This window comes from Rhinolophus sinicus, linkage group LG09, assembly GCF_036562045.2.
Source record: "Rhinolophus sinicus isolate RSC01 linkage group LG09, ASM3656204v1, whole genome shotgun sequence".
Taxonomy (NCBI): Eukaryota; Metazoa; Chordata; class Mammalia; order Chiroptera; family Rhinolophidae; genus Rhinolophus; species Rhinolophus sinicus.
The window spans coordinates 92860804-92887307 of record NC_133758.1 but is presented as its reverse complement, the minus strand read 5'-3'; the positions used below and the strand labels follow the sequence as shown (position 1 = coordinate 92887307).

The 26504-nt window shown below is 33.5% G+C and overlaps 1 protein-coding gene across 12 annotated transcripts in view; it reads left to right on the top strand.

Moving 5' to 3' along the window:
* The window catches only part of ETV1 (ETS variant transcription factor 1), a 92461-nt gene extending 66198 nt beyond the window's left edge, over positions 1–26263 (top strand). For 11 of the 12 annotated variants that reach the window (XM_019727020.2, XM_074340797.1, XM_074340796.1 and 8 more), the window contains 5 exons: positions 5681–5749; positions 7369–7437; positions 10441–10610; positions 15618–15719; positions 21188–26263. In XM_019727020.2, the coding sequence (XP_019582579.1) occupies positions 5681–5749; positions 7369–7437; positions 10441–10610; positions 15618–15719; positions 21188–21409 (632 nt within the window). In that variant the 3' untranslated portion in view covers positions 21410–26263. The remainder of the gene's footprint in view (positions 1–5680; positions 5750–7368; positions 7438–10440; positions 10611–15617; positions 15720–21187) is intronic. The other variant, XM_074340798.1, reaches the window with a different exon arrangement.
* Positions 26264–26504: the final 241 nt, after the last annotated feature.

Here is a 26504-nt window from a genome sequence, read left to right as displayed (position 1 = left end):
CCTGAGATTCAGTGACTAAGATGTTATACTGTGTTTCCTTGAAAATAAGACCTAGCTGGACAGTGAGCTCTAATGCATCTTTTGGGGCAAAAATTAATATAAGACCCAGTCTTATTTTACTATAAGACCGGGTATAATATAATATAATATAATATAATATAATATAATATAATATAATATATGATACCGGGTCTTATATTAATTTTTGCTCCAAAAGACGCATTAGCGCTGATTGTCCAGCTAGGTCTTGTTTTCGGGGAAACAAGGCTTTTGTGAGTGACAACAAATAGGCCTTATAAAACTCAACTGTTTTGGTTTCATACTTATTCATTTATTTTTCAAATGAATTCAGACATACTAATACTGGGCCTTATTTTTAGAGTTGCTTACTTTTAGATTTGATCTGTAATAGAGAGATCATGTGAGAATAAAAAATTCCCTCCCATTTGCATCCTTTTCAGGAAGCATTATAAAATTTTAGCTACATAAAATCTATTCATGTACACGTGCAAATAGCAGAGCAAAAGGATGCTATACTAGGATGTATGTGAATGTATTTGCATTTAAACACATATTCATAAAACTCATGTTATTTATGTACTCTAGAAAATCTTTGGGTTTTAAACATTACCTGAGATTGCAGGAAATGAGGAAAACAACGAACAAAACAGTAAAGTATGAAGTTTAGCACAGATGAAACTTAGGCAAGATATGCCATAATGCTTATCTTGAATGAGATTGGTGTCACTAGTTCTTGATACTACTCAATATTTCTTTAGATAATAGATACATGTTTTTAAAAAAACTTATTAAAACTCCTATGTATACACTGAAATACAAACATGCACATACACATATATTTCAGCAAGCATATGTCCACACACACATTTTGGCTCTGGACATTTACTGTGTCAAGGTTCCCGCTATCATATATAATACACAAGTTGAGGTGCGCTTGATTTTGTCATATTACCTCCTCAAATAGTTAGTCAAGTGTATACTCAATCTGTCCTTGCTTTGGACATGCATATGAAAGCAAAATCTTATTAAAATGCAACATCAAACTTATTCCTGAATTGCTGGGGTTTCTCATTTACTTTTAGAGATTTACTCTTAAGTTATCACACTGATAATTGCTATAGATGTGTAACCAGAAGCATCAAATGAAAGGTGTTTATTTTTCCCCCTCCATGTTTAGAGTTTACTATCTGAAATATATCCAGGTTTGTATACTATTTGATAACAATTTCAACATATTGTAGGGATAGCTCAAACAGTCGTGATAAATATCTTTTTCTGATCTGGCCTGATGTTGCTACTAGAAACTTTAGGCAAACCATGCCCTTCAGGAAAACCTTCATTCTTTGTGATTAGGCAGCAGATATGCAAATCAGAGCAGTGCCTAGTAGTAGTATATGTGCAAATTTAAAACTACATTTTGTGGTCAAACACTTGGTAAAATTTCCCAAATCAGTATTATATTTCCCAATATGGCTTTAAAATGCAAATCAAGGGACAACTTTTTAGTTTCACTTAATTTAAAGAGAATTTTAACAATGTTACTACAGATGAAGACTAATCAAATTGGGTAACTTGGAGTGTTAGTTTACAATTCTTCTTAACTCCCTCCTCCTCTGACTAGTGCATTCAAATGACAACAGTGCTTTTCTGCTTTGAATTTTTGCAGTATATTAGATCAGCTTTCATCACCATGAACTCATCTGTGACAAATTATAGGCAGTTCAGTTTCTGCAAGCTGATTTCACCCAGTACTAATGTCATGTTGTAGGGCTCTTTGATCTGTACATTTCAAAATAATAAAAAATCCTTTCTCTTAAATTGAATTTACATAATTTGATTTACAGATAGAATTTAAAACTTTTTAAACCAAGGTTATTTAGTACCAAATATCAAGAAGTGATACTATAAAAAGAAGCTAAAAAGAGGTGTCTCCAAATATTTTTAAAATGAAATGGAGATTCTCAATTAAAACTCAGAAATAATACATTTCTAATGAATTTAAAATTGATACATTTTAAATATCACAGGTTAGTAGATTTGTGAAGAGTATTACAGAATAAGTGCACTAATGAGCAACAAATTAACTATCTCAATAGATATGTGGCATAGGAACAGCAAATCAAGATACAAAATAATTTGGATGTGTATAATTATTTCTAGTTTTAAATACTGTAGTTCATTCTGTTTAAATATTTGTGAAGTTCACTTAAAAATAGATTATTTTATTAGTAATAATTACTATATATGGAATCCTCACTATTTAAAGATATGGGGTGAAATGTTATCTATCATTTATCCATATGGTCCTCCCAACAACCCTTTGAAGGATTTCACTATGATGATTCCCATTTTACATATGTGAAGGTTGAGAATTAGAGATGTTAAATAACTAACAAAATGTCCTACTCCCACAAAATGTCATAAATGAGATTCAAAACCAGGTCTAATTAATGACAAGATGCACGTTTGTAATACTGGGCTATACTAATAACCCTAAGATTATAATCTATAGATGAGTGCAATGCAAAAATGCTGTCATAGTAACATTTGTGCATAGGTTAAACTGCAGCTCATCATTGTTGCTGAATTTTATTCCATGAAAAAATATAAGTGAACACATATGCAATGCCTCCATGCTGTTCCACAAAACATTTGCCTTTGAAGTCACCGCTTAGCTAGCTGGGTCTTAGATGAGCATTTAGCAAAAGTTAAAATGTAATGCCAAACTTCATTGGCTAGATTTTTTATTAGATAAGGTAGAAATGAAAGCAGCAGGCAATTTAATTAACAGTAATTTTTCTGGGCAAGTCATTACTTTGATGAACTTCAGAGCAATGTTTATGGCTCCTAATTAACCATGTTAGTCATTTGATTGAATAATCACTTTGGAAATGTTTCTACAATTTGATTAGAGTCTGACCTACTCTAATAGTCATAAATTAACTGATATCACTTTAGGATAACATGACTTTAGTTACTTTAGGGGAATAAACTCCTATTAGCCATATTTTTTCAGGCTTCTCTGGACTGTATGAAAGATACTGATTTTAAAGATAGACTGGATTTAAACAGTGCTAGCTCAGTGTCTCAATTTTAAGAGCTAAATGTTAATTTTATTCACTCTGGGTTATAATAAATAGTATTAAGAACTGGCAAAGACACAATTATATTCTCATGATTTTTTTTCCCCCTAAATTGCCATTTAGTTCTATTTTTTAGAACTTAGATCCCAAGTACCTTTGGAAATGTAATGGAGGTTCTGGCTTTATCTTTATTATGTCATTAATTCATTGTGTATTTTAAATCAGTATACTTTAAATATCATAGATTAATAAACATTCCAGAGTAAGTGCAACAAGAACAAGAAATCAACCCATTCAGAAGATACATGAGTATAAGTAAAATTATCCATCAAATCCTATCTTTGATGTCAAATGTCTATCTTTCCAGGATTATGCTTATTTTGTGTTAGAACACTTTTATAAGATGTTCCTTCAACTTGGAATAGTGGGTTTCTCAGAAAAGCTTGCATTTCCTCTCTTTCTCTTTTTCTCGCCCTCTGGGGAGGAAAGACTACATTTAGTCACACGCTTATATATAATAGAGTTTAGCCTATATGTTTTCCTCTAGCTGCCTCCAGAGCCAGCCAGCTGTTTTACAGCTACACTCCAGCTGGGCAGCGTCAGTAAAAGTATTTTGTAGCAGGGTGTCAACATTGGTACAACTAAATGCTTGCCTCTAAGCAGCTGCTGAGCTGATGGCAGAGTCATTAACACTGTCCCTTTCAGGCCCAGCTGCTTTGAGGGACCTTATCCCTGGTAATAAGTCAAAATAATATTAAAAATTAAGTTGAAGTACCATTGGTTAAAATGTTGGGATAAAATGGATTGCTAGCTATTTGGTAACCCAGAAGATCAACTACATTGCCACCTATTATAAATTCTGATATGAGGAAACAAGGTTCACGCTGCTTTTGTAGGTTCAGAATGTACACTACATAATACTTTATATAAAGAAGGCGAGGTATAATAAAATGTTTGATAATGAATTTTACACTGTTTTCAACTTGTAAGCTATTGACTCCTACATACTTTCAAATGTTTTTGCTATTATGGATTGCCATAAGATATTTTTGACAAACCCACATAAGATAAAATTTCTGTGAAAAAAGAAATCTCATATTTTGGTTGACATTCATCACAACACAAATTTAAAAATAAATAAGACAGATTTTAAAAATGGAACATTCCAGGTCAAGAAAAATGACATCTGGGCCACATTATCTATTATAGCATGAAAGTCCATAGATGGATAGCTAAGAAGAGATAAGGGACATTAGGTTCAAATTAATTGAAATGCTCTTCATTACTTGTTAGGTCATGTGCTTACTCCAAGTGGTGGCAGAGGACATATTCTTATATGAAATGGCACATTCATATACATTTTATAAATTTATTTTTGTATATGTTATTTAAAAAGCTTTAATAATACATATAGAAATTAGAATTAATTTGATCACATATATTTATACCTTCCTATAGAAACTATATATGTTACATGCAGCTTTGGGTCAGGGTTGTGGAACCTAAAACTTACAAAATTTGGGGAATCTCAAAGAAAAGAAAATGAAATTCTATATACAAATTTAGGTTCAGGGCCTCAGAATGGACTCATGCAAGTGAAGAGTCTTAAAGTTTAAACCTCATTGGTTTCACTATTAATCCACCTCTGATTATATGAGTGAACTTCTGTACTCAAAATCAAAGAACTTGGGACTATAGTAGACTTTAGGTAACATCTGATCAAACCCTTTATTTAATAGAAACAGTGAACAAAATGGCTTGTTTAAAGTCATGTAGCTTAATTAGTAGTGAACGAAGGACTTGAATTTTAATATTTTGTCTTGTAATCCATATTTCTTGTCCTTTTTTCCTCTAAGCTACTGAACATATCAAATACACAGCCATCAATATGACTCAAGTTTAATCATTAACCAAGTTTATTTTCTCAGTGATGAGTTAACTAGATCACATAGGAAAGGCCCCATTCTTAGGATAATAATAGTGTTTGCTGAAATTTTTGGATTTCTGTTTTATAGCCTCATTGGTTTTTAGTTGGAACTGTGTACTTAACAAAATGAAAAGCCAGTCATGCTTTTTTATCTAGGGAAAAAAAAAATTACCTTAAAGAGCTGGAGTAATTTTAAGAGATTTAACGATTTTATCTTTTCATGATTTTATCCAGTGTTCATGAAATAAACTATGAAGGGGTCTTTTGTTGACTTTTGCTTTGATGCCATAGGGTATATAAATTTATTACATAAATGGCCTGAAATATATTTTAACTCATGAAATTGTTTGTTTCAAAGATACCATCACATTCATGTAGGATTGTAGGTAGAACCAACAACCTTTAGCATAGTTGACGTGGATAAAACTTTGAATTCCCATGCCTGTTCAAGAGAATTGGTACAACATGATCAACTACTCATTCTTGCATTTTTAGGTGGGCCCTGCCTGAAATGTTCACTATGTGTTGACAAGTTTCCCTCATGGAGACTCATGTCACTTTCTGTAACTTTCCTATCTGCCCTCTGTCCATTGTTACAACATGTTTTCAGCTCCAGACTGTGTGTGACCACTGTTGTTTCCTCTTTCAGAAGTGCCTAGCTGCCACTCGATTTATATGAGGCAAGAAGGCTTCCTGGCTCATCCCAGCAGAACAGAAGTTAAGTTTTCCATTATTGAAATTCCTTATAAATACCTGTCAAAATCATCACACATCCCAAGGATGCAGTCGCTTCATCATTATATTTTATGGGAAACATTGCTTATGTTCCCTAAACCATTATTTTTAAACTTTATCTTTTTAAAGTAAAAGGAAGATTTATCAGGTCATTATATCTTGCATTTGGTGGTTAACATGAGTGTCTTGTGCATATAAAAAGCTGAAAAGTAGATGTCTGTGTGTTTGTTTTTTTTTTTGGCAACAACCACATCCTCCTGAAATAAAACATGTGCTTTATAGATTACCCCACCTTATTACTCAGTACTGAAATGTATCTTCGAGGAATTTTCAATTTTGCTTTACAGCCCTAAGTCATTGTTTTGGAAATAAAACAGCAGATTTAAATACATTTGCCTTTAAATACCCTGGATTTTACATTTTTGGACAAGTAATTGTTAAGAGTGGAAATTCACATAAGAGGCCAAGAGAAGGAGATTTTAATGTGGACGTGGTTATGGTAATCATGGTGAGAAAGCTTTGATCTAATGGACTTTGTTTGATACCTGCAAAGTAATGAATAAACATACTTTTATCTGGGTATAACCCTCATTTAAATATTTCTGAAAATATGTGTATGCATGGTTCATGTTGTAAATACTGTGTTATCAGTAAGATGATTTAGATGCATTCTTTTAGGTTAGGTCTAATATTGGTTGTTTTGTATGAATTATATTAATAGAAGTAAATTCCTTTGTTTAAAGGATAGTAAAATGAGCTGGTAAATCTAAAATATTTGAGACCAAAAATTTTACACAATGCAATGCAGTTATTGTTGATGCTGTTGTTATTAGTATGTACCCAGCATAGAGACAAATACATTTGTGAAATAAAACTGACTGTATGAAATTTCCTCCTGGTGATTAAAGCTATCAGCAATTAAATAAAGGTCCACAGTCAAGGATATTTGGGGGAGAAAATAATTGTAAAAAGCTGTCAATTTATTTTGCATTTTTTCTTATGGACTTATAAAAAAAAGGAAAGTTATTATTATTTTTAATTACCTTGTCTATTGAAGATAAAAACATGAGAATCCTAACCCAGATACATATTTCTCCTAGGGAGGGGCTAAACTAAATCAATTTTTAGTTCATCAAGGTAATAATGCAAGGCAAATATCAGTAATTCACTTTGATTTCCTTCTTGTCTCATTGAATAATAAAACTTGGAAGAAAATGTAAAAAGAGATGATATGTTTATAATTCCTAGGTGTGCCAGTGATTAGGTGAGCTCTGTGCTTGGGTTAGTAGTAATATAAATAGCTAACTCTATGACATATATGTGTATATATATATATATATATATATATATATATATATATATATATGTCACTGTATGCCAGGCACTATTCTAAATTGCATATATTAAATAATTTAATCCTACAACATCCCTATAAAGTAAGTGGATTGTTATTATCCCCATTTTATTGATAAAACTGAGACACAGGGGTTAAATAATGTGTCCAAGGTTCCAGAGCTGAAAAATGGCAGAGTTCTTTTCTACGCCAATTGTTTGTGAGCCTTATTTCTATCATGAATAAATGTGTCCCATTTCCACCCACAGGTTGTATGTTTGAAAAGGGTCCCAGGCAATTCTATGATGACACCTGTGTTGTCCCAGAGAAATTTGATGGTAGGTTTTTCATTGTGCTGCAAGATTTTTGTAGAGGAGCAATCTTGAAAACAGTCTCTTGAAAACAGTCGACATCCCTACTTAAAGATTTCTATGCACATCACTTACGAGTCACTCAGCTCTTGCTAAAAATTTACCTTTTTATAAATTATTTTTCTTTCCTCCATTAGAAAGCTTTTTTCTTTTGTCTCATAACATCTCATTTGTAGAAATATAACCATAGTGTCGTTCTTGCAGAGCTTTGTGTAGAATAAGAGGGGCCTTTCCATTGCCCTGCTGAGCACATGCAGCTTGTTTTTCGAGATTTATTGAAAGCTGATCCCATAATTAACAAAGCAGAACAGAAAGCATGCTACTGTGGATGCACAGATGACTAATGCAGCCTCTTTCCTTTTTATTGTTCATGAAAAGATGCATTATGAAACACAGGAACAACATAGCTGCCCATTTAGTTAGTAATTGTCAGTCCTTTTTTGTTATTTCTGGGAAGATGTTCATTACTAATGTGGCATTACTTTGTAATTGCTTAAAAGGGAGTTAGGAAAGCATTACCTTTTGTAATATCATGGGCTGTTGCAATGAGAAGGTCCCAGATGTTTCAAAGGGGTGTCAAGTTAGACAGAATCTTCTTGACAACGGTTGCAAAAATTGGCATCTACAAGGAAGCTTGGGTAAAAATTGAACAGTTAATTGATTTAGTGGTTCTTCAGCGTGGTCTCCATATTTCCTGCTTTGATTGTTTACCAGGAAACGAGCAGGGACCCTCTGATTAGCTAATTGCACAAACTTTGGGGAACCTGGCTGTACTGAGTTTTTTCAGAAGTTTTTAATTGTCGTTATTTAAACAGCAAAGTCATGCTCAGATTGCTTCTCAGTCTCTATTAGTTGCTTGTGGACTATTCTATTTTCAACATTTTTGCTACTCTTATACTTCTCAAAAGATGGTAAGTCTTGGGAAGACCTGTTTCCTTAGCTTTCCTTTAAATTGCTAAATTAACTCAAGGTCACAGGGTTAAAACTCTAGTAGGAGTCACTTTTTTGGCCTTTTCCTACAATAGATACTAATTTTAAGCTTTGAGTTTCAGACGTGTGATCTATGTTATTTTTAAACATTAGTAGAGCATCACAATTCTTAAAACTACAGCCTTTTCTCTTGAGAGAAAGCATAAAGCCTTTACTTCTTGGAATGACCTTTATAGTTTCATTCAGTCTTTGTGAGCTTTAAGAAATCTTGGTAATCACTATGGGCATATAAGGAAGAAAAATAGCTCAAAACTGTAGAGAAGATTATGACATAATCTAACAGGCCAAAGTCATACTAATGTTTAGGGAAGCTAACTGTCTTGATTATTTATTACCTTTGACTTTTAAATACTCCTCAGTTTTACACTAATAAAACATTTTTTTGGAAGATAGCTTCAGTTTTACAATTTATAAGGAATAGAGAACAAGAAGAAAGAGTAACAGAAGGTTAATTTTTTTCATCATACAAGGCCAGTTCAATCAGTCACATTTATAGGCAGAAGCAATCTAGAGATTATAAAATTTGATAGTGTTTCAGTGTCTCTATAATTGCTGCTTTCCCATGAAAAATTTGTAAATCTCAGAAGGAAAAACTGAGATAAATAAAGCTGTCATTGAAATCAATGTGAAGAGACACTTCTATATGACCTAGCTTAAACCAAAATAATATAATGATTTTTAGCAGCTACTGACCGTAAGTTTACTTTGGTTTAGGTTTTTAAAGGGTTGTTTTTTTTCATTTTTTTTTTTTTCTGTAATTATTTTAAGAGGTGTATGTCTGTCTACTGACCAAAGGAAAGATTTTTAAAAACTTGTGATTTGGTCTGTTTTATAATTCATTCTTAATGTGAGTCGATCAGATTGAATATATTCTGTCTGAATTGTTTCTTTAGTGGAGAAGAGAAATTCACGCATTAACAATGATATGTTGTCGGGCCCTAGACAGTCAATCCCCATCGTGACCAATTCCACATATTTTTGAAATGGCAGGAGACAAGTAAATAATCAGTAGTGATGAACCGAGTTTTGTTTGTTTGTTTTTGTTTTAATTTTTTGGTAAAACCAAGATAACTGACCAGATTTATACCAGAAGCATTTCAACACTAACAGTTTTATTGCTATAATCTATTTAATAGATTATTGCACTTTATATGAATGCCAAATAAATATAACAGACTTTTCTTGCAGAAAAATAATAGATTTACAGAAAGCTCTAGTGTGTACACTTTTAAACTGGACTTTCAGATAAAGAGTAGCAAACTAAATTTAAGTAAGTGAAGTACAAACTAGAAATAAAGAAAAATGAGAGAGAATTTTCCTTTGTTTCCAGTTGAGAAAGTGGTAGTATTAGTATGAAGTTGTGCAGGAAATAGATGATGGTAAGCCAGTATGCCCCGAATTGCCCATGAGATTTTCCTAATTTATATAAAATGCAGATTACTTAATTCAGAGTTTAAGATGCTATTAAATTAGCTTAAATTTGCAATAGTTTGTCATGTGCGAGTCAGTGAGATATTTATAAATTGTAACTTACAGAATATAATTTCTTCAAATAAAAAGCCCAGAGTTTAAAATTGATTATTCCCTCCTCAGTGTTGCTTAGATCAGTGAGTAAATGTCATTAACAGTAAAAGCAAAGAAGTATGTTTAGATGCTATAGTTTTTAAAGAAATCAATGGGGAAAAAAAAGGAATACAATTTTTTTTTATAAGTAATGACATCTGTGGATTTATTCTGCACCTGTGTGCAATTATTTTGACCCTTATATGTTATATATAGTTGTGCGTAAGTTTGTGCAGACTCCTGGTTTACATTCAACCCTTTAGGTATTTTAAATCGCTACTTAATGGTAACATTATATTTCATATAAACCAATAAAGTATTTGTGGTTTAGCCATTTTAGCGATTGGTCTAATGTAAATTTATGTGTCATACTATAATAGAAACTTTAATTTTTTTAATTTTTTTATTTTAATTTAGGAGACATCAAACAAGAGCCAGGAATGTATCGGGAAGGACCCACATACCAGCGGCGAGGATCACTTCAACTCTGGCAGTTTTTGGTAGCTCTTCTGGACGACCCTTCAAATTCTCATTTCATTGCCTGGACTGGGCGAGGCATGGAATTTAAACTGATTGAGCCTGAAGAGGTGAGTTTAGTAGTAGATTTTAGTTAGGAAAATCAGATATTTCACAATACAAAGAAACATATTTGATTAACATGCCAAATATGTACCTTCTTTATTTTAAAACTTTAGAGAAAACCCTCAAATCAGAAGTTGGGGGGGCGGGGAGGGAGGAATGCATGCATATATTCAAAAATAAAAAATGAGTATAAACCTTTATTCACGAATGCAGGGCTTAGGAAGTCTCTAAAGGAGCATCTAAGTTGGAGACATTTGATAGTATTTGGAGGAGAGTGGGGGTGTCTGCTGAGGTTCAACTTGTTTTGGATATAGAGGTATCGTTCTTGCAAATTAGCAGTTATTATTTGAACATTTTTGATTTGGTTTAGGGGGTTAGAGGGGAATATTTAGAGACTAAAGTCTCTGCAATATGGGATGGGGAAGAAACAACTGTGGGGAGGGGGGGGATCAAGCACGCAAGGGCCACAGTCGGGAATTTTCACTCCTTAAGTGATTCTCAGGAGACACAGACCTGGCAGGAACATTGTTTCCCTTTGATTGTTGGTGACATGTTTCAAGTCAACTGTGCCATGTGGAATCCATTGGAAGGTAGGGATGAAGCTTAAAATGTCACCATAATTCATAAGACATTACCAAAACGAGAGGAGAGAGGACTCCGGATACAGATAATACGGATAAATGGAAAACATATTTATCTATCTCTGTCCCCCACTGCTTCCTCATTCCCAAGTACATACAAGTGGAGTATTTTCCTGAAGAACTCAGTTCAGTTTTTTTTTTTCCTCCCAGGACTAGCTTTAGGCTTAAGGCTACTGTTATTACTGCAGCATAACCCACCAATAACATGTTGGACCCATATAGAAAGGTGACTGTTATACAAAATGTTTACATCTTCTCCGCTATTATTAAAATCAACTTTAGTTTACATTAGCCGAGAAAGCAATGGAAGGCGTTTAGCCAACATACCTATAACTGGTCATACTGACTATAGTATCTAAACATTCCAGAAAGGTAGAAAAATTCAGTAAGTACCCAGCTAATTTTGAACCTAAAGTGACTAGATTCACATAGACTGGACAACTACAACTTAGGCTAATGGGCCTATACATCTTAAATCTTCTGCCCTATGAAACCATGTGTTCAGTCATAATCAGATCATATGCTTTAATTTGATATCCTGAAGATAAGGTCACATAATTTATGAAGATTTAAGAGATTATCTGAGTCAAATGTATTCAAAAGAAATAAGAAACAGAGGAGCCGGTTAGCACAATTAAGTCTTCTCCAGGTTATATCAGTAACTGGTAACACTAGGGATTAATCTGGCTGCCTTTCCCTTGCCCACACCAAGAACACACATACAGAGGGCTCAATACTAAAAATTGAAAGTGTCCGTTATCTAGCATGGGCTAAATAAGTGTTTGAATTTTGTAATGTTTCTACAGCTTAATTTGTCAAAGGAAATTAGTTTTTGTGTAGATGTACTTAAGTGAGGTCAGTGAAAGAAATGCAAACGTGAAGCGCTAACAAATGGAGACTAGGAACCCTTAACATAAAGTCATTTCAAAACCCTTTAACATGATGGAAATATGTGCTGTTTAATAATCATTGCAAGAGTTGGTTCATGCTAGAACTGAGTGCATACAATAGGAATTTATAGCAAACAGTTCTTTCCCTCTATGTATGATTAAAATAAAGTTGAGCAGAAACACATCTTTAATGTTTTTCCATACGATTGTTAAGTTAGGGGAAATTGCTGAATTATGACAGTAATTATTGATCCATTCAGAAGAGTGAAAATTCTTACGCAAGTGTTTAAATTCTTTATATAGCAACTGTTGATTTTTATGATGATCAAGTTCAAATTAAGTAGAAGCCTTGACCAGATGATCACTAAGTTCCATCAAATTGTAAATTACTGTGATTTTTTTTTGTTTTTTAATGCAAGGAAGAAATACAATTACATCTGTTCCATACAACAAACGAACATTTAGACACCTTGTCTATAGCAGACTCATAAAGTCAAACAGGGCTGGGTAATTCAGACTCAGTAGACCGTTTCCAAATAGCTACTAACTCAGTGGCAATTGTGCGATACGCACTAAATGTCTCCTAAGGCCTTTGTTCAAAATGAAACATCCCATTTCTGATGGTTGCATTGTTCACTGTGGCAATTGCTTCCATCAGGCCATGAAGGTGCTGTTTATGTTTAAATGTCTTCTTTGGAAAGTGTTTTTGAAATTTCTTTAGCCTGTGTGGCCCATGTTCACCCTCTGTGTATTATACAGCAGCTCGTTGGGGGTTGATGTCAGCACACTCTTGAAAGGTGGCTGTGAAGCTGTCCTTGTTGAAATGACCCTTGGGTTCAATTCATTTATATTTTCCTCTTGCAGTTTAAAATGATACTGAGTGAGACTGCAGATCTGCGCTGATTATCCGCTCCATGTCTTTGGATAACTTCAGCAAGCATATCATCCTTAACTGTTCCTTTTTGAGATATTTAAGACAATGAGATATTATTTTCAAATCAATCATGGATCTGAGGGAATTGTTCCAGGGAACATTTATTAACATAGCAAAGCATCTATGGACTCGGGGTAGAAGTTTTTGATGATATTTACACTTGTTTAAGGTGGAAGAGTTACCAAGAAGTCTGAGAGTCAGGCCCTGCTTGTGGTTTCCATTATTTACTGTTGCATATTCAAGCATAATTTTAAAAAAATACGTTGAATAATACTTGAATGAACTATTACATTTTCCTATTTAATTCATTTGACAATAAGAGTGACTCCTATAGCACCATCATCTTTTCACTCTCCTCACTTCCAACCAAAGTTTTCATTTGCAGGAGTATTATAAGGATGTCACGGCAGTTACTGCCACCATGGCACCCACTTTATGTTGAAAACGGTACCTTGGCTTTTAGGGGTGCTGGATGTCGTGGTGATTGGTGGGTCCTATGTCAGGGCTGAATGGACTTTCCTAGTTGGTGGGTGGTCTGAACTATCCTAGAAATTGTTTATGCTAATTGTTAATTTTAACTTTCAATCTTTCTTTTTTACTGTGCTCAGAACACCTAACATGGGACGTACCTTCTCGTCAAAATTTTCAGTGCACCATATAGTATTGTTCGTTACCTACGGGCACTGGGTTGTACAGCAGAGTTCTAGAACCTACTTCTCTTGTATAGCTTGTCTGTATCTCATAGGCATATTGGTCCGTTTCCCTCAACTTTACGATGAACGTGACATTGCTACAGCTCTAAAACCATATTTTATTGTTTCAAAATGTCTACCAATACCCACAGTGATAAGAATTCACTGGTATCCTAAGTCAAATTCTGCTTCTAGTATTAAAAAATGTATCTTTCTCTCGCAGAGACTTCCACAATGTTTTTTTAAAGTTTGTTGCAAATATTTTACTTTCTCGATGCATCCTGGTGAGTTCCTAGAAATAAATCATTTGTAAATGAATAAGTTTCCAGAAATCATTGTTTATTTAAGGAGATATTAATAATCTATGTCCACGTCCCCTCCTGGATCACATGCTGCTCAATTGCCAAATCTATTAAGCAATGTCCATTGTTAGGTTTTTAAAAGACATTTTATTTTCTACAAGTATTGCTTTCATTTCGTACTGCCACCCTGCCATTTCACTATTGCGCAGAACATTTACATTAAAATGAAGTTTATCTTTGGAAAATGAAGATGTACCTGCCACGGTGACAGTTTGCTAAGCTCTATAGTCATGTCCCTGTTAAATCCCAACTCTGTGCTCTTAAAAAAATACACTGATGCATGTGACTAAATTACATTGTATCTTCATTGAGGGAGTACAAGTCAGTGAGAGAGAAAATAGCTCAAGGATCAGTGTTTTTAAAAAGAAAGAAAAAAAAATACGCTGGAGAAAATATATTGCGAATAAAGTGGAGAGACAGCGTGATCTCTCTTTTCTATTTTAGTATATGTGACATAGCAACAACTTGAAATTTCATGGACATGAAAGAAAACACTAACCCTGTTAGATAATGCTCTCTTGGGGTTGGCTAGGTATGAGTGGCAGCTGCAGTTTCTGCTCAGACTAATAAAAAGTGGAAATTAATGAGAACGTGACTTTAGCTACACTGGTCTGTATAATGTTTCAGCTAGCCCAGGGTGGTGGTTAGGGGTGGGCGACTGGGGGGATATATAAATATTGAGGAAGGAGGTTTTCTTAAAGCTCCATAGAAGACTTTTCTTTGCCAAAGAAGTTGCCCCTCCAAAGCCACATTATAGAAAGCTCCGATGATTTTTTGCTAAACAACAAAGTGGACATTCTGCTTTAGAGATTTTTGTTTGTGGGCTCATATACATGGTGACCTTTTCCATTTCCTTCTTATTTTTAGCATCCAATTACTATTCTCTAAATGAATGTTTAATTCCCCAGTTTGGTATTGGCTACAATTTTATTCTGATGCTGCTTCAGGCAATGAAAATCATTTATAGTCCAGATTATTAATTTGTATACTGTTTCCTGTGCTATACACACTGTGCTACTTGTTCACTTTTATTTAATGTCAAGCAGGATATCTGTTTCCTTTGGTTTATCATAACCTCACAAAAACACCTTTATAGAGCGATCACTAAGCTGCTCTTAATCTATAGTTTTTATCTGAAAAACTAAGAAGGGGAAAAAAAACCCCACAGTGTATCTCAGAATGGGAAACTTGCCTCATTTTAGTGAATTGTAGCCTGTTCATTCCCTCTGTAAACACATTCCCTTATTTCCATTTCATTTTGTATCCAAAACAATAATGACAAAGAATTCTATTGTGATGTTTCAGAGTGATCACGGCATGCCTGGTTTAAAAAGCAAACCGGAACACAGGAAATTCAGATTATGGTAGCTTTTGCCTCTTTGATTTGGATGTGTTTTGGATTGGTTGGATGTAATTAATGAATGAACAATTTCTATGGAATATGTTGATAAGTTAATACTTAACACTACAATGTAATTCTGTTTTGGTGGCAGGTGGCCCGGCGTTGGGGCATTCAGAAAAACAGGCCAGCTATGAACTATGATAAACTTAGCCGTTCACTCCGGTATTATTATGAGAAAGGAATCATGCAAAAGGTGAGCAGCTAATACAGCATTAAAATTCATTGAAATGTTGCACATAAATCTGCATGTCATACTTAAAAACCACATATTGCATTGCTGAAGCAAGCTTTCAGTCACTTTAACATATGCTTAGCTCTTGGTTTTGCTTTTTACAAGATTTTCCTTTTCTAAATTTGTGGACATCATAGACAAATGTGTAATAACATGATATACCAAGTAGTAGACTTTCTGGAAGTTCCTACTTTGTTGTCTTTCATAAAAAGAGGTTGTTTCTGCATTAATATTACATGTATGTATTCCCAGAAGTTGTTAATATTCTGCTATTCTCAAGAATTATATAATTTTGAAATGCTTTTGCTTATAAATTCCAATTCTAACCAAATTCTTACTTTTCTCCCTTTGTTTTGATTCCTAAAACATTCAGAACATTTCTTATTTTCATTCTGAAAAACATTTTTCTTGCCTGAAATCTTGCCTGGTCTCAATACCTGACAGCTTAACACCCTAAACTATTTATTAAAAATAAGTATTTGATCTTATTTTGTTGGTAGAATTAAGTGAAATATATTTTGTTTTATTTCAAATGAGCTTCCCTTAATCTTTGAAAGTAGCTTTTTACTGCTTTTGCCTCGATAGTCGGAATATCCAAATGAATATTTACATCCGTGAGTACAGATAAGAACTTCCAGAAAGGAAGTTTAGGAAAGCAGATCTACATTTTCCCACATTTTTGTGTTTTGCGAGAATGAGTAATAATAGGAAACTTTATACATAAAAATAACGTCATTTATATGCAAAGCATCTCAAATTGTTATTAAATGCATAAAATAGTCAAAATACCAACTTTTTTGTTGTTTTTTGTGGATTTCTGACACATTTTGAAAAAAGCCTTGAAATCAACGCAGCGAAAGAGTTAAAAAAGTGAGATAAAACAATGAATTACACTTAGAATATAACATTTTTGAAGACAGTAATGAATAAATGAAAGTAAAATATTTGAACATTTGTTATTATAACATCCTTCAGCCTTGCATATGTATTCAATCTAATTGTCTTGACTGTGAACTAAGTTTACAGTGTGTCCATTGTGAAATTTACAGTTTTATTATGCATCTTTTGTTCATTTGGGAGGGCATGAACTGTTACGGTTGTGGCATATTTTTATGTCACCATAGTTGGGGCAAATAACTAGACCAGTTGGTACATGAAACACTAGAACAGAGAGAACAGCATTATTGAGTTTTCTAGACGAAAGGAAATCAGTGCTCTGGAGTTTGCCAGGTAGAAGTTAGAACTTCCAGGATACTTTAAAAGATAAGGCTGAATTAGATTCTCAGTTGCTTCCTATGTCTCTGAGTCTTACCTTCAAAATGTATAAGTGTTTACTACCTGCTTTTCCTCTCTTCTCTCTCCCAACCCTGGGGTCATTTTTAATTCCTCCCTTTCTATCATTCACCACTTCCATTGGTAGCCAAATCCTTTCAAATGCATCCCATTCCTTTCATTTTCATCACCATCTTTCTAATTCCAGTGCACATCGAGTAGGTACTCAATAATTCCCCTGGGCTGTGTTGCTCAGCAGTAAAGGAAAATGCTGTCATGATTTAGGTTTGCATGCTAGCTTCTTATCGGATCACCTTTTTGAACAGATAAGCTAGCTTCTCCTGCTGAATGGTGGTGTGCTTACCTCTCAAAAGTTGTTGTGATTATGAAATAATGTGTTTGAGACACTTGCATTGTATCTGGCACAATAAAAGTCTCAAACAAATGGTAGCTCTGAGTGCATCTCACAATGTAGGCATACTTGGCTTTGTGTCTCAACTGTTAACACCTCATTAAAGATATCATTCACAGGGCACTAAAAAGTATTAAAAGATCTCTAAGCACACACACCTCTGCTTTCAGACACAGTGTTTGACTGGCTATCTCCAGGATGTCATCGCTGGTCTTAAATATTCTCAAAAGTGTTCAAACTTATGCTTCTTAGTACTAGTATCACCACTTGCATGTTCCTATTTATTTTTCCAGTTATCTCATTTATTTACCTCCTATTTTAATAAATTAATAAGGCAAGATACTATCAAATAAATAATGGCATAGATGTTGAAATGCAGATACAAATGTGGCTGCTCCTCACATTTTTTTCCTATTAGGCTCTAATTGCCAAAGAAAACTATTTGCGAGTACCAGGATGCCAAAAAAATGTACACATTTTTAGAGATGTTATCTACGTATTACTTTTCGAAGTTGAATTGAATTACATGATAGCAATGTGTAGTATGACATTTGCTCAAAAGTGTGCATTAATCGAATGAATGCTAGCGTAATTCATTGTATTACAATTTTAATACTTTTTTTTTCCTTTCTTAAAATGTGTTTACATTTTTTGGCACCCTCTGTATTTATTCATCAACTAATATAGGATAGCAAAATGCCATGTATGACTGACCTTTTGGGGTGTTGCTGTATAACTTAAGAAAGGGTAATCGTTTACTATGAAACATGCAAAAGTTGAAGTCTACTTATAACTAGCACAACGATCAAGGCTTTTTACAATTTTTATGGATGCTCATGTTAACTTTTCTTCCTCACACGTGTTGAGCCTTTCTGCTTGCTGCTCCTGACTCCCTCATTATCCGTGCTTTCTAGAATGTCTTGAATTGTTGTTTTTATCTGTTAACATATGTGCCACTCCAATGGTTCAGTAAATTCTAGTATAGTCATTCAGAGGAAAATTATGCAGTCCTTTTTTTTTAAAGAAAATCAACTGTGGTGTAGAATTATATGTTTCAATGTGTAAGGGAAAATATTTATACAACTACACTTGTTAAATGAATTTAAAACTTTATATATGTGTTGTATGTAATAGAAAATTAAGTGGAAAGATTAAAAATGAAATAAAAAATAAAAATATAAAATAAAAATAAAATAAAATAAAAATGACCAAGTGGATCTAAATGTGTAAAAAATAAACCACAACACAGATTATTTCAGTAGTCATGGGAGAACTAAGAAATGGCAGAGTAATAATGTTTATTATACCTTATAGACAGTACATGTGTATACTTCTGTTTCAAAATTTAGAAATACCTGGAAAAGTATATACAAATATTTTAATAGTGGTTATTTGTGGAAGATATAATGATAGATCATTATTTTGGGGGCTTAATCTGTAATTGTTCATTTTCCTCCAGTATCCCTGTATTCTGAAATTTAAAAACTTAACACATAATTTAAATATCTAGTCTTTTAAAGCGCAGTTCAAAAAACTCCTCCTTGTTTTATTCTGATTCATCTCTCTTGCAGAAGTCATGTTTTGTTTATCTCAGCTTTGCAATTTGGGCATACTTTCCATTTTGAAGTTGCAACTCTAGTAATGGAAGACATTGTTATTTCCTTACTTTGGTTATCATCCCTTGTTGTAAACTCTGCAGTCTTTTACATAGTCCAATAAATATAGTAATAGTCTTAAAAATGTTTATTCAAAAGAAAAATGGAAGGAAGCAGTGAGTCAAGGCAGAATCCTTAAGAGGTTTTTATAATCTTGATTGCATGTTACACATTTTAATTCCACACTGATTTATCAAATCATTTCCAATTATAACCAATAGCAACAGGTTGGACAAAAAAAACTCCAGTAGCCTAAAGTAAGTACCTTTTTCTCCACAGCCTCAAACAAAACCAAGCAGGTTATTAAATGGTCTGAGGCTCTGAGGTATGAGAAGCATTCATTTTATTTTTTTCTCAAAATTCTTTGAACAAATATAAATAGGAAAACCAGGATTCAGCATCTTAGCTTTGTTTCTGATATTTTTATTTTTATGGTAATATCACAATTTCACTTTTATGAACTTAATTTCCTTTTTATAAAGGATTAAAGTGAATACATTTATGCCAGGCTCCTCTGTTTGCCACGCAGTATACCAGGGACTTCTATCTCAATCTTACAACAGACGCTCTTTCCAAGGAGCCATTCCCATCCCCATTTTACTTTTAGAAAGGGGGAACTGAGGGCAGTTTAAGAAACATATCCAAATTCATAAAAACTAAGTATTGACTGTTTTCAAATCTAAGAGTATTCATATTATTTGGATTCTCTAAATTGGTTCCTCTTACAGGGTTAAAAACCCAGAGCAAAAAATATTGTAAATCTGAGTCCAGAACAGCAGTGCTCTTTGGGAATCGTTTCTTTTTTTCCAAACATATACAGATCGTTAGTAAACTATGAACTCGTTATTCCCCACATCAAAAAGCAACTAGCCGTGCCTATTTGATGGATAGGATTAATTTTCACCTTTCTAAAATTACTGAACTCTAGATACGCACAAAAAGTTACTATCAAAGTTAATACAAAGAATCATATTCATCCTTACACCTCCTTCCTCCCCCGTTTTGAGAAACTTGGAGTTGTTTATTAATGGCGGTGGGTCGAAGGGGGACCATCTTTGTTTCACTCAATTGTTTATAACTTCCTAGAAAAGCATTACTCTTCAAAATTTAAGTCTAGAACATGTCGTTCCCTACAAATTATGCCATTTCTTTATTTCAAGTAGCTGTCACATTTCTTTTTCTCCTCTCCTTCCTATGCGTTGTGTACTTTAAATTCCTTTCACTTTTTTACACCTCTTACTTCAATTTGACACTTTACACACATCCTTAACTTCTGTCTAATGCATCTTGCCTTCATTTTTAAAAGTGATGTACCCAGGATAATGCTGTCGTCTTGATCCATCTTTCATTTAAATAAGGGTATGCATCTTTTTTTTTTTATGAAAATACACAGTAGGGGAAAAAAAAATAGTTCACCCTGTGAATTGGTGAATCACTAGTCTAGTCTTATTAGGAACACAGCACGTTTTACTTTTACGGTTTGGAAGTTTAGTTTTCTACAATTTCAGAACTGTAATATCAGAAGGGACACACTATACCTTAAAGGTCCAGTTATTTTACACGTATAGATATTACCTTTTAAAACAAGAAAAAAAAAACTTTTAGTGTGAGATGTGTGCGTGAAATCATTGTTCCCTCTCCCAACAATGTATGTAAGTTTACCTTTATATTAAAACATGCAAACTGCTAATCTTTTCACTTATATGTGGAATAAATGTAAATATTACCCAATGTTTTGCACTTCCCTCAATTGAACCATAGTTTATTTCACAAAGTAAAACCTTTATTTTCTTTTATGTGTATCTGCAAATACTTGGTTGCTCTTTCTTTGATCCATCCTTTCTGGTGTATTAAACCATGTTTTTGTTCTTTTCCTTCCCTTTCCTTCTCCATCTGGTATGGTGAAGATGTGTGGGATTTTGTTTATTTGTTTTTTGAGGTATAACTAACAATCAACATTAGATTTATCTCAGGTGTACAACATAATGATTCGATATTTGTAAATATTTCTAAATGATCACCATAGTAAGTCTAGTTCACATCCAGCTCCATACATAAGGATGGGTTTTTCTCTTCCATGTTTTCATTAGGTGGCTGGAGAGAGATATGTCTACAAATTTGTGTGTGATCCAGAAGCCCTCTTCTCGATGGCCTTTCCAGATAACCAGCGCCCGCTGCTGAAGACAGACATGGAACGTCACATCAATGAAGAGGACACAGTGCCGCTGTCTCACTTTGATGAAAGCATGGCCTACATGCCTGAAGGGGGTTGCTGCAACCCCCACCCCTACAATGAAGGCTACGTATATTAACACAAGTGACAGCCAAGCAGGGCCTCCTTGCTCTTGCCGTCTTTTTGCAAGATGCAGAGAATCTCTGAATTCTCTTGAATCTTTGATTTTTGTTGTTTGTATTTTATTTTAAAATAATAATACACAAGAAGGGGCTTTTTCCTGTTGCATTATTCTATGGTCTGCCATGGACTGCGCACTTTATTTGAGGGTGGGTGGGAGTAATCTAAACATTTATTCTGTGTAACAGGAAGATAATGGGTGGGGGGCATTGGGGATTACTTTTTACTTAGGCTTGGGATGGGGTCCTACAGGTTTTAAGTATGATGAAGCTATATCATGTTTATTTGATTTCCTAACAACAAAAAAATGTTCATTGTCTCTGGGTATCTATGGTACAGTTAATTCACATTGTGTAAATATCCACTTGGAGACTATTTGCCTTGGGCATCTTCCCCTGTCATTTCTGAGTGTAAGGTGTACAAAGAAATCTGTAAATGGCAGTTTAATTGTTAGAGATAACTGTTTTTGCACCTCTTGTAGAAAGGTATTTAGAGATTGCATTTGCTGTTTTTTTGTCTGTTTGTTTGTTTTGCTTTATATATGACTCACAGAGGATAACCATAAAATGGGTAATTCTCTCTGAAGTTGAATAATCAATACAACTGTAAATGAGGGGCACGATTTTGGACTCTGGCTTCAAACTGAGTCACAGGCCAGTAGCATTACATGTATCTGGTGCCACCTTGCTGTTTAGATACAAATCATACTATCATTTAAAAAGTTTGAAGCCCATTTCTGTTAAATAAAGATACATCATGGTCCTTTGAGACCTTCATTTAAATGTTAAATCTGGGATCACAATGAAGCAAAAAATATTCGTGTCTTTTCACTTCCTTCAGCACATAAAAACATTATTTAATCAATAAGAATTAACTGTACTAAATCACATATTATGCTGTTCTAGACACAGCAAGCATTCCTTAAGAAAAATATCCAATACACTTAAATAGGTACTATAGTAATTTTTAGAGATGGTACCCACTGATATGCATTTAAACCTTTTACTGCTGTGTTATGTTGATAACATATATAAATATTAGATAATGCTAATGCTTCTGCTGCTGTCTTTTCTGTAATATTCTCTTTCATGCTGAACTTACTATTACATTTATAAGCAATGCAATTAACTACAGATAGCATTTCAGGACAAAATAGATGACTCAAACCATTTATTGCTTAAGAAGTAGCTTATGCCATGCTATGCTATAAGCAGCTTTGATGCACACTGACAAATGAAGAGTAAGCTTCAGCTTGCTAAGGAAACTGTGGAAACTTTTGTAACTTTTCGTGAAATGGAAAATTATTTACAAACTGTTAAAATATATGAGGAAGTTGCTGTATGACATAGTGCTGGCACTGATATCCATCATCTTGTTTTGACACTCATGTAAATGTTATTGGATTGTTTGAAAGAAGATTTAAAGATTTAAAGTTTCAAAGGTTTTTGTTTTGTTTCTGTTTTGCATTTGGAGAAAATTTTGAAAGCAGGATATGTATGTTGTTCCGTTCACGTTGAAACAACCATAAGTGAATGGTGTCATGGTATCTCTTGAATAACTTGCTAACCAAGCCAAGTAACACAAGTGAATTTTGTTCAGTCCATCAGTATCCCAGAGGAACAACAGTTTTTTTAAGAGTTTATAGCAAAATGTTAAAAAAAAAAAAATTCTAAACACAAATTTGAAAACAACCCCTGAAAGCCATTTCATGATGGGCACAGGAAAGATTGTTGAACGATGTTCCAGCCACCCATGTTCCCACACATCGCTAAATTGAACAGTTATTGGGAAATCCACATATCATAATAAATATTATTCACATTTAATCCTATAAAAAATTTCTAATTTCAAGATGTGTGTAACCTTTGATTTCAATGATTGTTCTGCACATACGTTATATACCATTAGGCCCACTGTGGGCTAATAAGTATGCCTTAAAAATCAGAACATTTTTTTCACCCTACTATGCTCATGTAGCCATTTATAGTACTTAGAATAAAAAACAGGTTTTAAAATAGCCAGCTAAAGTTTTATTGAGAGGAAAATTGTTATATTTGGAGAAATTGAAGGATAATTCTTTTTTTTTTTTGAAGGAAAAATTGAAAGTGGGTCTTTAAAATATGATTTAAATGAAAATTGTATTCCTTTTCTATTTCTTCTTCTTTTCCTTTTTCTTTTTCCTTTTCTTTTTTTCCTTTTTAAAATTACACTCCTAGTTTGCCAGGAGGGAAGAATTGAGCTATCAGTTATCTTAAGGTTTCAAAAGAGAAACTGTTATTAATTATATAATATTTAAGGACAAACTATATATTTTGCTGTTTAAGGTAGTGACTCACTGAACAAAATAAGTAATTGGCCAACATTAAGGATATTTCCAATACAGAAGGGTTTAAAACATTGCATTATACACTCTTGGGAAATGGATCTGAAGTTTTTTGTTTTTTGTTTTTTTTCTTTAAGTTCTATTTTTATTCTACTTTTTGTTTGGTTGTGTTTCTATTTTCAGATAGATTAATAAATCTGGCAGCTGATTTCTGCAACATTCTTGTGTTTTGAATTTCTAACTGAATTGGCTACTCAAACATAGAAATCAATTAAAAATTAAACATTTTTTCTTCAACTTGGTAAGAGTAACTAAAATATCTCCCCTAGTGTTTACTGTCTCTTAATGATGACATACTAATACTCAACTGACAAATAACAGCAAACAATTTTACATCCCAAATAACAAACGAAACATAATTTTTCTTAAGTTATGCCTATTAAAAATGCTTAAAAATAAAAATCCACAATGCTGATAGTGCAGAGCAGTTTTCTCAAATCATAGAAGGATCTTGGAGGTCATTTAACTGAAACTTTTTACAGATTGTACAGGCATACCTCAGTTTTATTGCACACTACTTGATTGTGCTTCAAAGGTGTTGTGTTTTTTTTTTACAAACTGAAGACAAGACCGTCCATCAGCAAAAAGATTATGCCTCACTATTGAGATACTCGCTTTATTAACGGTGGTCTGGAAAGGAACCCACAATACCTCTGAGGTATGCCTGTATTAGTTTCCTGTAGATGTAACAAATTACCACACATTCATTAGCTTAAAGCAACACAAATGTATCCTCTTACAGTTCTGGAGATCTTAAGTCCAAAATGAGTCTAAAGGGAATAAATCAGGTGTCTGCTGGGCTTGGTTCTTTTGGAGGTTCCAGCAAAGAATCCCACTCTAGCATCTTCCACTTTTAGAGGCTGCTGACATTCCTGACTCCTGGCTCCTGGCTTCATTCAAATCTCTGCTTCTATGGTCACATCCCTTTCTCCTCTACTGTAGCAAAATCTCCCTCTGCCTGTGTCTTTTAAGGACACTTGTGATTACATTTAGGGTCCACCCAGATAACCCAAGACAATCTCCCTCTCTCAAGATCTTTAACTTAATCACATCATCCAAGTCCCTTTTGCCAGATACCATATTCATACGTTCCCATGATCAGGACATGAGTATGGAGGTGGTAGTGGGGAGTTGCTTTTATTCAGCCTACCACACAGAGGAAGACACTGTAGTAAAAATACTGATTGACTTACCTATGGATTAAAAAGTTCTATTGATGAAACTGTGATTAGAAATTACTGAAAAACATTGTTTACCATTGAGATAGTCTCTGCTTTATTCTGCATAAATGGTACAGATCACATTCTATATTAGAGTTCATCTATTTCATCAAAGCATCTGGTAATCCCATCAAGCTTTTAGATTATTTAATCCCCCTTCATGTAAACATTATGTAATAGGGGAAAAAAACACAGGTGTGATAATTACAGAGTAGTAGCACAGTTAATTCTGTTGTCCAAGACCGATTATATTTTTTAAAATAAATTTGGTGCTAGTGAGTTGTTACTATGTCGTCTTAACATCTGCAAGTAATTACTATTAGGTAATAATATGTAGCATATGTCTGTTACTCAGAAGAACAATTCTAGAATGAGTCAACTTACCTTTATATGACAAGGAAATAAATCTATTATCCAAGATAGCATTTGGCTCGATTATAGGAGTTTCTAAAGTGAGCCGCTTTGTCTATAAGGCAGCATTTCCAGAATTTATGACAAAACATTACAGAGGAGAAGGCCATCTGAATGTTCCTTACTTGGTATCTTAAAAGAGAACACCTAAAACTTAAAAAGAAATGAGTGCGAAATATTTTCCAGTTGCAGTTTGATATGAGGCAGGGGAGAAATGGACGTATTAAAAAATAGTAATTGGGTAAAAGTAATAGGAGGAAGTTAAAGAAAGCAAATGGACATATTGAGCAATTATGATAAGAATTGCATAAAAGCCAAGTTTCCATAAGCTATCAGTGTTGGACATGATACTGAAGAATTTGGCCCAATTTGCTCAACACAGCAAGTACTTTCAGGGCTTGGCTCTTTTTTTTTTTTTTTTTTTAAACTTATAAGATTTGGTTTAGAAAGATTTATAAAAAGAAATTATGGAAAAATATAGTTTAAGAAGAGATACTTTGATTAGAGTAGTGAATGCCTTTATAGAAATATTGATCATTTGAGAACGTTCAATTAAAAGTATACATAGAATAGCTATGGTTTATGAATTCACATGTAAGGTAGTTTTTTTTTTTTTTTTTTTTTGCATATCGACTGATATTCCATTCTAAAATGATGTTTCTATTGAGAAATTTTTTAATTCGCTTGGATGTATTAGAATATTTATGGATTAAGAAAACATGCTATGAAATTTATGTGATTATAGCAAATTAAATATACTCAAAATTTAAATATAAAATAAAAGCCCAGAAACTGAAAATATTAGACTATCGTGATCACTCTGGAAGACGGCACATTTTAAAACCGATGAAGTCTAAAGTTTTGACTTGCTTCTAAGCATCTGTAACATCTTAATCATTTAATTTATGATCAAGGCACTTGAGTCGTGTCTGTACTCTTTCTGTCAATTATCAAGTATGATTCTCTTTCTGGTAACAGATCCCAGGATACCTGATAAAACTGTTTCTAGTTCTATGTTCTATTCTCTTTAAATACTTTTT